At 40.0% G+C, this 13,705-nt stretch overlaps 1 protein-coding gene across 1 annotated transcript in view; it reads right to left on the reverse strand.

Moving 5' to 3' along the window:
• Positions 1 to 13,705, reverse strand: part of DARS1 (aspartyl-tRNA synthetase 1) — a 48,252-nt gene that overhangs the window by 13,299 nt on the left and 21,248 nt on the right. Inside the window, exons 5-7 of the mRNA XM_053405674.1 lie at positions 10,114 to 10,216; positions 7,783 to 7,863; positions 6,706 to 6,765 (exon numbers count right to left, since the gene is read on the reverse strand). Of these exons, the coding sequence (XP_053261649.1) occupies positions 6,706 to 6,765; positions 7,783 to 7,863; positions 10,114 to 10,216 (244 nt within the window). The remainder of the gene's footprint in view (positions 1 to 6,705; positions 6,766 to 7,782; positions 7,864 to 10,113; positions 10,217 to 13,705) is intronic.

A 13,705-nucleotide genomic window follows, 5' to 3' on the forward strand; every position in this document is an offset into this window, starting at 1 on the left:
AAAAAAATTAACATCTTCACAAGCAACTAGGCTTTGGCAAATTTCTAGGGCTAAAAACAGAAGCAGATGCTTTCAATCTCTCTCTCGCAGACCCGGTGGAGAAAAGCGAGGGGCACATGAGCCCTCACATTCTCATATCTCATTAAGCCATATTTTGGCTCACTGTCACATGTGAACAAGACCAATGTCAACAGTATTAGGTTAGATGCATGAATGGTCTGTCCCTATATAAGGCCAAACCCAGAGAACTAACAGATTTCTGTCAATAAGCAGCATTTGGATGCTCTTTTATTTCTTCCTCCTTACTCGAAGTTTAAGGAAAGCAAATCATGTTAAATATATATATTTTAGGTGACTTCTAACAATGAGACCCCTAAATAGCAAATAACCTCTATTGACCAAACCCTGGCCAATGAATTCTAATCCAGGGGCTAAGTTTTAGTACAGCAGAGCTCTATCTTTAACTAGGAAAGAAAAGGAACCTTGAGTTACTATCTAATCCTCAAATTCAGCTGACATATCTAGCAAAGTAGCACAATGTGCTGCCACAGGCCCTAAAACTAAAATTCTTGATATGGGACCCTACAACAAAAGCTGTGGAAAAGCAATTTGATGAAGACAAATGATCACTGCTCAAGAAAATATACTGCAAGATCCCCAAGACTGGAAGGTGAACCTTAAGCAGGTTTTGACCTTGAAGTGAAGATGCAGATTAGGGAACAGACAATAAACAAAGGCTGAACTTGTTTCTGTTACCTAATTTATTACTGAGTAATTCCCAGATTAGATTAGATATGTAACCAAAACATTTACGTCAACTAAACTAGGGCAAATCCTTTTTGTTTGTTTGTTTCAAAGTGTCACAATGAAGCCTTAGATAATAATAAAAAAAGAAGGGAACAATTTTGGTTCTCCCTTGTCGAAGGTGGCTAAAGTCTGAGTTTCATCTGCTAACAGAAGTCCACTTTAAAGAAATAGCATAGGAATCTCTGAATCACAGGCTACAAGACTCTGATATCAATTTGCCTTTTCATTCCATTGTCCACTACTTACGGCATGTCAGAAACTAGAAAATTTTCACTTCATTTCTTTCGTCTAGATACAGGAAATCTCTTTAAGTTTACTGTTTCTTGGAATTACAAAGTCACTTTTTAAAATAGATTTATTTTTACTTGTGTTGACAGTGGCCAGTTATTCAGGCTGAGGCTCTCCGATGTTTACTACAAGTGTTGAATTTGTATAAAATCTACAATAGTAGCAAGCGCATTAAAAATGAAACATATCAAATGTAATGCTCTTTTCTACCTGCAGAAGGATTCAAATCTTACTAGCTTGATGAGAACCATGCTTCCAAGTCACCTGGATCAGCTTATCTTAAACTTTCTAATTAGCTATAACAGGCATAGCTACCTATTTATGGACTTAAAGCCAAGTTTACATGGTATACTAATGTGCTTATGATTGCACAGAGACATCTATTTTTATTTTAAAATGTACTACATTCATATCCTACCTTCTCTCCATCTTTGGCCAGTCACTTGCTCTCAGGCTAACCTACCTCACACAGTTACTGTGCGGATAAAATGAAGGATAACTGTATACACCACATTGAGATCAGCCAGTGAGCTTCATGACTGAGTGAGGATGTCAACCACAGGTCCAGCACTCTATTCACTAAACCACACTGGGTCTAAAGTATTGTATTAAAGCACAGCAAATGTAGCGCAGCAGGCCAATGGGGATTTTGCCAGCCCCCCAACCCCAATCTGATAAATACAATACGAGAGCCTCCATTCAACTTCCTCAGACAAAACACAGGATGCAGTCTCCGAAACCTTTCTAACAATTGGATTTAAGAGATCTGGCTATATGTATATACAACTGTGTTTACTGAATGCTTGCATAGAATTCAACCACTGCTGCTGCTGCAGCAACAACAGTAGACGCTGTCAATGTAAGCTATAAAAGATAACAAATACAAAGAAATCAGAAACAAAGTAAGGCCACCTAATTTATAAGTGTAGGCTCATGTCCAACTGAAAGGAGAGCTAACTGACTAACACAGCTGCTGCTGTTTTATTGAATGATTAAACTTCTGAGAAATTGGAATGTTACTTTAAAAAGCGGAGATGGGGTGGGGAGATGCCTGGACCAGATGGAAGTGTTGAGGTCAAGAGTTTGACAGAAGATATGCCTTTTTGTCAGCAGAGGCAAATGTGAGGACAAATGAGGTGTCAACACTGGGAAATTAAACAAAAACCCATCTACAAAATTGCACATGTATCCATGTGTATTCCTATCAGTCCTCTAGAATCAATTGTCACAGCAGGACTTGGGATTTTCATTTTAAATCTGAGTGATTTTATTGATATCATTCTGCAAAGATTCTGTCACTTACTCTGAATCGAAAGAAGAGAGCTATAGACTGGATATGGGATTACATATAATTTCCATTTCAACCACCTGACTTTCAAACGAGGAAAACACGACACCAGGAAACCATATTTGACAAAAGTCATTCCTGTGCATTTACTCTTTCTTCCTCATGCAGTTAACTGACTCTGCAATCAAAGAAGTGTAAGGATTAACGGATTGAAGGGAGAAGGAGAAAACTTATCTTATTCTGAAAGTCTTAAATTCTTCCACAGTCTATGTACAGTAGTACAATAAGGAACTGGAGACTGTGCTAAAGCAATAAAGAATATCTTAAACACATTCCTGAAGTTTAAGCTTCAAAAACAAGTCTTAAATAATGTGCGAGACTCTAGTGTCAATGTTATATACTATTGCTCATAAAATGTGAAAATGAATATTGCTTTTGGGATGCCGGAGGCAATATTTTATCTTTCTGTTCACATACATCTCTGTTGTATGTGAACACACATATCCATGCGGAGACAAATGCTTTGTTTAAGCTTAAGGAAAAACACCACAACCTTCTTGTGCTGTCACGATTGTAGATACATGCATTAAGGCTAAACTCTTGCTCTCACCAAAGTGGTATGCCTGTGTCTTGGCTGTACCACTTAAGACAGCAGGAAGGGTGCTCTCCCATGATACACACTCTTAAATACCAAGATTTCCCTGCATGTAGACAACTAGGTCTACCTGCAGTCTGAAGTTGTACAGTCCAGACAAAGACATACCATCTCAGTAAGAACTAGACCCACTTGAAAGAGGCATGCTTAAAAAGGGGGGGTGTTGCAAGTTAGGAGGCGATCCTGCAACACACCTGAACAATCTGAAGTTCAAAGTTGTGACAGGTATGAGCACTAACATCACACTGAAGGAACAGTGAGATGCACAGAGGAGCCACAATTAGGCCTGCTCAGCTTAACAACTGAGGGTGATGGGGTTACACATTTTTCCCATTCTCTCCTGTCCTCACTTCATTCCACCTACCCCTTTCTTGGTTTTTATTTGGACAGGATTCATTAGCTATTTTAAGACTGGGAATATCCTTCCCCACCTGCAAGATACAGAAGTATTTCTTTGCTATTTTCTTCTTCTCCCAGTTACATGTTTTATCTATATCTAACCGTTCTGTTTACATTTCACTTTTCAGGTGGTCCGATCCCCATCCACCCCAAGTGAGGGATCGCTAAGGCTTAGTTGTGAGTCCTATTTTAAAACATCAGGGATCGGTCTAGAAATATGGGGATTTGTTTATTTCTTAGATCTACAGTCTGCTCCTTCTCCCAAATGAGATGGGTCAATAACAGAATACAATTAAAACCAGGTCTACTTTTTTAAAAAAACCAACCTTCTTTTTAAAAGCTGAGAACAGCTTTAAAACAACAACCTATCACCCACTGCACAGCTAATAATGACACCAAATACTTTATGTACTGAAGCTTTTTCCAGGTCTTAATCTGAGTCAAAGCTTTAGGCCCAGTACCTAGAGATCTAGAATTCAAACCTGAAGTACCAAAGAGGTACAAAAGTACCTCTGGGGTTGTTCAGAATGCTCTCTGACTCTACACAGAGCAATGCTGCCTGCCTGCAAGGATATCTGAGAAGGGGCTTTCAAGATGATGTACATAATTTCAGCACAAACCTGGGCACAGTCACCTCTAATTTTATAAATTCAAGCAAGAAATGAAACGAGCAAAAGCCCCATGCCTGACAGAAGTCACTTAAAACAAAGGTATGTACAGCTGACTGGCAATGTGAGAAAATAAAATATCCCCTCCTGTGTCTATCTGGGATTGCTGCGGACATTCAAGCTTAGGCAGAAGTTTTCAACATTATGAGATCTAAAACTGAATAAGCAGCTTCCACTATGCTGAAGCCAGCAATCCACGCTGCCCAACTCATCTTCCAGTGGCCTTTCCCCAAAATTGTATTTCTTTCATTAAAAAGAGCTCAATGCTTCTTAAGAACACAGATATTTGAGGGGAGCAATGAAGCAGAACCACCAGCATCAGCAGGTTTTCCCCCCTCCTGTATTTCTTCACAGAATGCACACAATGATTTTTAAGAGAGATGACACTTCCAGAAATATCAAGAGCAATCATGGATAAGGTTGCTCTGACAGGTGGTTTAAGATGCATTTTTATCCTAACATATATACTTTTGAAGCAGAAAGAGCTACAGCCTTCAAATGTTCCATTTATTTGGCACTGGATGCTTGGGCTCATTATTTGTGGGCAGGCAAATCACTTCAAGCTGCAGCCTTTACTTATGACCCTGATGATGGTATTGCTAATGGAATCAGAGGTGGACTGAGAAAGTTAGGCTGATCCTGCTACACAAACACAGGAAGACAACAACTCTGGGGCAATTATTTGTACTAATAGTTTTCCATACACTATTTAATGTGCAAACAATGGCAGAAGTCGCCCTGTCCCTTACTGCATTACAATGTGGAGTGGATTCAAACACGGTGGTTGATCAAATTTACATGGCCAGCCAGCTGTTTGCCTAGTTTCTAACCATGTAGTACGATAACCATTATTATGTGCAGGATCATGCACTTTAGACTAAAAACTAATGATAATTATTCATGAAGAAAAGAGGGTTCTGCAACAGTATCCATATAAACACTCTCTCTCTCTCTCTCTCTCTCTCTCTCTCTCTCTCTCTCTGTATTTGCAAAGTGAGTGGTTCAGAACAAGAACATGCGAAGAGTCCATCCTTGCCAAAAGACAAAATCTATCAACCTACCAGACATCATATCACCCGGTTTCCCAAGGGTGTGTCACAGGGAGCAAACACATCATGGAAAAGCACCAGCAAAATAAACTGTACCAGATGTTTTAAATAAGGAAGGAAGCCATCTGTCCATCAAATGTTGGGGGGGGGGGGAGGTGTTCTCAGCCATGGGACGGAAATGCCCAGACTAGTGAAATGTAATATATGTATATTTAGTCCTTCTTCTGGCATTGTTAAAGGTATTCCTGTACCCTTTTTCAAGTGAACATGATAAAACAGTTCACATAACATTATTAAAGCTATAAGCATCAATAAAAATAATACAACTGAAAAGAAAAAAAGAACAAGTGTTTTGTCTTGAAGGTGCTAAAGCAACTTCTCCACCACCTCCCACCCAGGACAAGAATATTTGCTTTATATTAAATATGATTTAGGATTATGCAGTAATTTACAGGCCACAGTCAGGTATTTATCTCTGTGTACCATGAAATGCCTCACTGCAGATTTTTAGTTGTGACACTCCTGTAATATTCACTGCTAAGCATGCTTAGGAACTGCTGCCTTAGCATAACAAAGTCTGTAATCACAGACAGGCATGCTAACTTGGAATAAAACACATGGAATTTGATGGATCTTGCTTCTGAGAAAACATGCATGGGATTGGAATACATTTTACATTTGAATCATTCCTTCACCTCAAGTCTCGGTAGGCAACTAGTCACTGAGATTCAAATAACAACGAGCAAAGAATGGCCAAGTTGAACTCCCAACAGCGGGGACAAGTTTCATGTATGTTTTCTGTGTCCTGGGCCAACACTCCCTAGTTGAAGCACATGGTGTAGACCCTGTGCATTTGGTGCACAGGAGAATGTGACTCGTAGAGTGACTAGTGACATGGCATGTTTTATTTCTCTCAAAAGATATCCATGTTCTACTATAAACAGAGCTTCAAGGGAAGGGCAATGCAACTCTCAGGTGTCATCATGCAGCCGGCTCTTAGCTGGCTCCAAACATCCCCGATGTCATCACATTACTATGCAATTCGGTTGGGCAACCAGGATCGCATAGCAAAGTACCAAAACGGCAGCCTGATAGAAATGGTATCTAGGCAGCAGCAGATTACCGGAACAGTGGTTGCAAAGAAGCATGAGAAAGTTGATACCATTTTTTCTCAGAGTGCTTCTCACCCCCCTTGAAAAATCAGTTTTCTCCTCAGAAATGTTTTGATGGCAAAAATTCACTGTGACTCTTAAAAAACTGGGCTAAAGGGGCCACTGTGTATAATGCAGGTGTATGTGTTTGCCACTGATGTAACAAACTCAAAGGCATTTGAAGCATCTCTCCATTGGCAGTTTTTTCATGTTACACATCCCAGGAATACAAGTGAGTGGTCACTTTTAGCACCACCATTATCACTGACTTTTGCTGGAGTGAAAGAAGTTTACAGCAAATGGGTCATACAAACCCCCCAGAATTCTGAGTCCTGAGAAATAATCTTCCCACCTTCTAAACCATTTGCTTAGTTTCAAGGCCAACACAAGGGGTTCTTACCCTTAAGTCAATCACTCTGTTGTCCAATCTTGTATCCTGGTTTACAGTAGCTCTTCCTTCCTGAAGAGTTGCAAAAGAAAAACACACTGAAAACCACACGTGCAGAAGGGGGGGGGGAGAGAGAAACAATGCATGTTTTGTAACATAAGAAATCTTTTGGTTCGTTGCACATTCAGAGGGAAACTCCATAAGCTGCTCACACCTAAGATTTTCAGTGCCTGAGATAAAGACACCTGCCAAGTGTCTAGCACAGCTTGAGTGAACCACTTCTGCACCAAGAGGGAGCAGCTGTGTGGTCTGCATGTATCATATTGCCTTCACTAAGGATGTTTCCGAACGGGAGCTTCCTGTGCTCCTGGCATGATGCTTAAGTACAAAGCCAGGCGTGTAAGGTGAACATAATTCAAATAGCAGGTGTATGCTGGTTCCATCACCATCCTTGGCTACAGAAGGGAGATCAGGACAGGCCATCCCATCTGGCTGATTCTGTCAGCAGGCTACCTGGAGAAGTCCTTTTCAGAGACTGTTCTCAAAGGACCAAATAAAGTTTTGGAACATCTGACATGTTTGGCCTATGACAAGTTTTCCTAGTGACTTTTAAAGAACGATTTTCCTTCAGGATGTCTATCTTTGGAGAGGGAAATCTAGACAGGCTGACAATGAATGCAGGGCATCTTATCCAAAACCTGCTATGCTTGTGAAATAATTTCTTCATACAAAACTTCAGGTCTATCTATCTGCTTGTTAAGTATCTGTGTACAAAATGTTGAAATAGGAGTAATTACTATAGGTACCAACCTTGTTCTCTTGAGTAAAAGAGCAGTTAAGCCCTGTTTAGGGAAGTTTTTAATGTTTGATGTTTTGTTTTGCTTTTAATATTCTGTTGGGAGCTGCCCAGAGTGGCTGGGGAAACCCAGATGGGTCGGGTGTAAACAACAACAACAACAACAATAATAATAACAACATTAATGCTGGATGATAACAAAATTCAAGGCTTTAAAAAATAAATTATGAATAGTAGCTACTGAGATTTCAAGCCCTTGTTTAATCATTAACTTTTAAAAAAGTTATTTTCACCTCTTCTCCTTCCACCTCTGGCCGAATAGCATCATCCAGCTGCAAGGGCAGTCGAGGTTCAGCCAAACTGATCACATAGATCTGAAAGAAACATTTTTTTAAAAAAGAAGCATAAAAGTACTGAGAAACAGTGTGATTTACAGAAGTATATTTTTGGCAGAAATATGAAACAAGCTTTGCATAATGATTTTCTGGAAGAATATACAATAAGTCAAGGGGGAAAAGTAAAGAGAGACATTTGTTTGGTTTTACTTTCAGTGCAATATCAAAGACACTTAATAAGAACTTTGTTATCTTGCATTCTATGAAAGTTGATTACAGTGATACTGATTTGGTTTGCACATTCCTTCTCCCAGGTCATTCTGCTGCTATACTGCACTAAGCCAAGCATGAAGCGTGTTGTTTGAACCCAGGATCATGGTCTGTTTCTCCTGGTCAAACCATGAACCCTAAACCATAGACCAGGGGTAGGCAATGTAAGGCCCAGGGGCCGGATGCGGCCCAATCGCATTCTCAAACCGGCTCATGGACGGTCCTGGAATCAGCATGTTTTTACATGAATAGAATGAGTCCTTTTATTTAAAAAGCATCTCTGGGTTATTTGTTGGGCCTGCCTGGTGTTTTTACATGAGTAGAATGTGTGCTTTTATTTAAAATGCACCTCTGGGTGATTTGTGGGGCATAGGAATTTCGTTCTTTTTCTTTTCTTCTTCTTCTTCAAAATATAGTCTGGCCCACCACATGGTCTGAGGGACAGTGGACCGGCCCACAGCTGAAAAAGGTTGCTGACCCCTGCCATAGACAAGCTTATGGTTAGGCTGGATAGAGCTAAACCACAAACACGGGTTCAGATTACACACCAAACAATGGCTTAGCTCAGTGCAACAGAAAGACCAGGGAGGAACAAAGTGGTCATGATCTCTTCTCCCAAAATCCATACACTCATAAATTCACACTAAGCCACAGTTTGGTGTAGCGAGACATATGAACCAAGCCACCATCTCAAAAGCCGATTTAATGATCTAGCTATTAGGCCTGAAATAGCTGATCTTTCTGAAAACTCACATTCTGATGCTAGATTAAGTATGTTAATTCCCAATATTCTTCGCGGCTACACTGACAGAAGTCTAAAGGCATATATCACTGCAGTAACAGGGGTAAGGAGGCAGCTGATGTTCAAAACAGGATTGCAACTTAATGCTTGTATTTTTAAAAGGTAAAAAGTACCCAAAAAATTAGCAGGCCGACAGAACATCCATAATACCTGAGAGATAGAGGGGGGAAATAGGTGTTTTATCAACAGTGTGAGTAAACATGTGATTTCTAAGGGAGCTGTTTTAGCGGACTGGATCCAAACTTCCAACGGTGAGACTGAAGATGGGCAGGGGGATTCTGGCCAGCTGCCTCTTCTTCCTGCAAACATTTGCACCTTCCTAAACTCTGCTTTGGAGAGCTGGGAGCAGGTGGGTGCAGGGAAAGGGTGAAATAAGCAAATGACTTCTCCCCACCGCTACTCCCGGATCAAAAGCCTTCCATGATCAGCAATTCATAGAAAGCTAAGCCTGGAGTCTGTCATCTTTGGCTTAAATGCCTCCTTCTGTAACTCGCATTCCATGTTCTCAAAATTGACTTTTGTCCTCCAGCTGCAGGTGACTGAATTTAAGTTGTGTCAAACATTTACAGCACGGGTTGAAGTCATAGGTCTGCAAGTCATCAGCCTCCCAGAAAAGAGGGACAAAAAATATGGCCAACACTCTAGTGTGTTCAATAATGTTTACTGCCTTTCATGCAACCCTCCCCACAACATGGGGATTAACATTTAAAAGTTTGGGGGTCCTGAATTTTCTCCACTTCCACTACTACTACAGAAATAGTAAGTGGTTCCACCTTTCAGGATTGCCTGGAAGACACATACGATTTAAATGTCTTGTGCTGTGTTACACTTTAGAAGCAGATGTTTATGTACGCTGGGTTATCCATCTATTTCTGAATAGGTTTCTGGGGAAAATGTGAACTGGTCATTCCTACAAAAAAACCCCAGGTCTGTCTGCATATTTTTCTTTTGAGAAAAACAGATTTTTAAACACAATCTAGAAGATACCATTTAAGGAACACATGGAAATGAATATGTCCTTTAATATACAAAAAAAATGGCTATTTTATTTGTTGCTATTTTAATTGCATATTCTGGATAAATCATTTTATTTCTTCTTTTTGCTATTTGCTTGCCTAACTCTCCACCAAGAAGAACAGTACTTAAAAGAGTATCACCAGAAATCTTAAAACAACATCACACAATAGCATTTTTTAGTTTCCTTCTAAAAATATTACCCTCTGAACATGCAGTTCAATATCTTGCTGAGTGCAGCCTCCAATTTTATGCGGTACTTTCCTCACAACACCTTCGATGTCAACAATGCTCTCTTTGTTGATGCTGCCAATTAAAAAAAAAAGTCGGTATGATAATTGCGTCACAGTTGGGAGTATTCATTTGCATTTTTGATGGCCACAATGTGGAATTATTATTCTTATTCTTATTTTTAAATTAAATGTTGGACCACTGTAAAGAGATTTAGAAAGTGATTTAGAACACATCATCAGGAAGCAAGGGACATTAGTGAAATTATTTTTCAGCTGTGATAAATTAACAACAGGGTTGATGGCTGAAACGGAGGATAGCCCTAAAGAGATTTTTTGTCAGCATTTCAGATCCAATCATTACATCATCTGTCTGGGAAGCATTAAGCAGAAATAATACTCTAAGTGCAAATGAGCAAGGCTACAGTTCTTCCAGATTGTCAGGTGTATTTTTAAAGCATGCACTTTAAAGGAAGGTGCAGATAAGTAGAATATTTTGATTTTGTTGGTAAACTCAAGCATGGGAAAGCAATAGTAGAAAAATGCTAAGGCTGCTTTTCTTCTTAGTAACAAAAAAATCTCAAAATTATCTGTAGGGTGGAGACAGAAGGCTTGTCTTCAGTCGAAAAAGTCAGAAGCTTCATTTTAAAAAGGGGATTGAAAGATAAAATTACCAGTGCATTAATATCTTTTACCCCAGCATCTCATATTTTTAGATGCATTTCATTCTGACAGCACTTTTCCAATGAAAAGGGGTGTATTTATATTTCTTTTGCTTTAACCACTATTGGCTGAAAAAAAATCCAGTGGACAGATTTACTCAATTTCTTTGTGAACATCATGGCCGAGTAAGGATTTGACCCTTCCATGATCAAACTCAAAGCCCAATACACTGCACTGGTATATGTTTGTGCTTCTGAACCAGGTGCCTCTTTGGGCTACATTTGGTTTAGTGTTACAAGAAATATCCTACCCTTTTCCCCACCACCCCCTGGCCACTGCTTCACACACATTTCCTTTCTCCTCTGGCATGAGATTGGAAGTTTCTGCTTTGAATTTTGAGTAAAAATACATCAATGTGTCATCCAAAAAATATATACTGTGGTTAATATTAACTATGCTCACAAAAACAAGCTAGCTTGTTTTTCTAGATCAGTTGATCTAGAAAAGAAGCAAAGATTTCCAAACAAATCCTCATGCCTGCACCAGAGTAGAGGGGAGTGCACGAGCCTGGAGTATGGCATGCTCATTCCTGTTATACCAGACTATGGTTTATCTGAATCTTAACTGTGATGTCTCAGTCCAACCTACTGGCTTGTCTCCAACAGTTATGTAGGTGGATTATGAACTGCAACATCTGGTGCTCCCTGAAATGCTTCTCCTGAGGGCAGGGGGGGGATCAGTGGAAATTGGAGAGAGGCAATGTAGGTAGATTGCATGCTAACCACATCAATCGACTATGCGCCCACCTCACTATTTCTCTACAAGGGTAGGCGATAGTATCCTGTACCAGACAAAGCTTCCAAACAGTTTTCACAGACAGATCCATACCACATAACTGTTCTTCAAGTTTGCAATGGGATGACTTTAATAAGATCAGGAAGGGACACAGCCATGGTGTCAGATGGACCTGACATTAACACACATCTGGCTATAATAGCTAGCTGTTTGTCCAGGAGCCAGGGAGGGTGTAGAAGAAAACCCAAGACTGCAGAGACTCAAATAACAGGTTAAGAGGAAACAGACACCGCACAATATTCAAGTAAATAAGCCTTGATGAGGTTCCAAATTCTTTAATCCCACCTACTTTAAAAGGCAAACACTCGACCCAGTGGTATGTCAGCAACATCAGGAAACGAGAATTAGATGTTTAAATCTGAGTTCTCTGGTCAACCATTAAATCACACTATGCAAATTAAAACTTCCCATGAAGACTGTTAAAGATCATTGTCATTTCTTGATCTGCCAAGCCTCACTGAAACAGAAGGTTTCTGTCAAAGCCATCAATGACTGCTCCTAATAAGGACATCGAAAGGATTTGAAATAATAGAGTCTGCTGATTTTAATTCCACCCTCCTCTCCTTTACTCATTCAAGCAGTCCCTACAAGCGACTCACTGATCCTCTGTTTCCCATTTGTGATGGTAGGTGTTGGCATACTAAAATCAAAAACCTTGATTTTTGTAAAGGTCAAGGTTTCTCTCAAACTGCTTATATTATAAGGTGAGGATTTCTCAGCAGAGGTGCAGTAGTTTTTCCAAGCCCAGTAGTTGCCAAACTGAAGCAACAGAACCCTTAAGAAGGTACTTATATACTTATCAGGAGCATCAAGAGAAAAAATCCAATCCTGGTGAAGTGCCCTTTCCCTACTCCTCATACCATTTACTCCAGCTGTTGTCTTCAATGTTTCATACCAACAAGCCTATGGCTGAAAATAGTGGTGGCTGAAAGGTTTCATGGTAGTTAATGTTTGTATAGGCCCAACCATTGTCGAGATAGACAGAGGTCACGAGGAAGAGGGAGAGAAAGGTTGAACTGTACAGCGTTGCCAGCTGTTGGCTTGTCCGACCCCAGTAATGATCTTGCAAGAATGAGAGAACGTAAAAGAGCACTAATGGGCAGACTACAACTCTTAACAAGAAGCCTGAGAACACAGATCAGAGTATCAACAGAGGCCAGGGTCTTATTGCACAGGAGTTAATAGTTTGTAAGTGCTATATAGATGAACAAAAAGTATAAAATTCTGCTTCTCCAGTAGTCAGAAAAAGCACACTTGACTGGTTTTTAAAAGCAGAGCTGTATAAATCAATGAAAAGTATTTTAGAGCTAATATGTGGTCTCTCATAATCTCAGAATCTGGGGGGTCTTGAGGGTCTGCCCTGCTGCTATTTACCCACCCATGATTCTCAATGGGAAATTATCAAGCGAAAGCTTTCTTCCTTTACCACAAGTAGAAGTCAGCTTCCATACTGGGAGATTCCATGCTTGTTTGAACATAGGATCTTCCCTAATTCTGGGAAATTAAACCTTTGTTAAAGGCTTAGGAGACTGTGTGGTTTGCTCTAAATCTTCCTGGGGAATTTAGGACTGTGGGAAGATTTGAACAGGGCACTTCTAGCAGCTCATGGTCATGAACATGAACATGCCAGAATAGGTATAGTAATAGTGACAAAATGATTACCTACATCTTATCATTTGCTTCAAACCTATGGTACACGAGGGCCTTGGTTGAATTTGTGTATTCTCCCATGCATACTTTGTAGCACTTAGTAATGTGTCAATGAAAAGTCAAAACAGGATAACCAGGATTACAAAAACAAGTATAAAAAATCCAGTGTCAACCAACTCCCACCTAGGGTCAGAATTAAGAAGTCAGTCTGTGTCTCCATGCAGGGATAGGAAAGAATAGAGGTAAGTAGAAAGTGAACTGCAGGTCACTTGTCAGTTTCCAACGGGCTGCCTAAACTCCTTCAAAGAATGGTGGAACATGTAAACCTCAACCTTATACAGTGGCAACACATCAATGTGTTTTAACTTGGCTAGCATATACAGTATAGCATGGCACT

This window comes from Podarcis raffonei, chromosome 1 (assembly GCF_027172205.1).
Source record: "Podarcis raffonei isolate rPodRaf1 chromosome 1, rPodRaf1.pri, whole genome shotgun sequence".
Taxonomy (NCBI): Eukaryota; Metazoa; Chordata; class Lepidosauria; order Squamata; family Lacertidae; genus Podarcis; species Podarcis raffonei.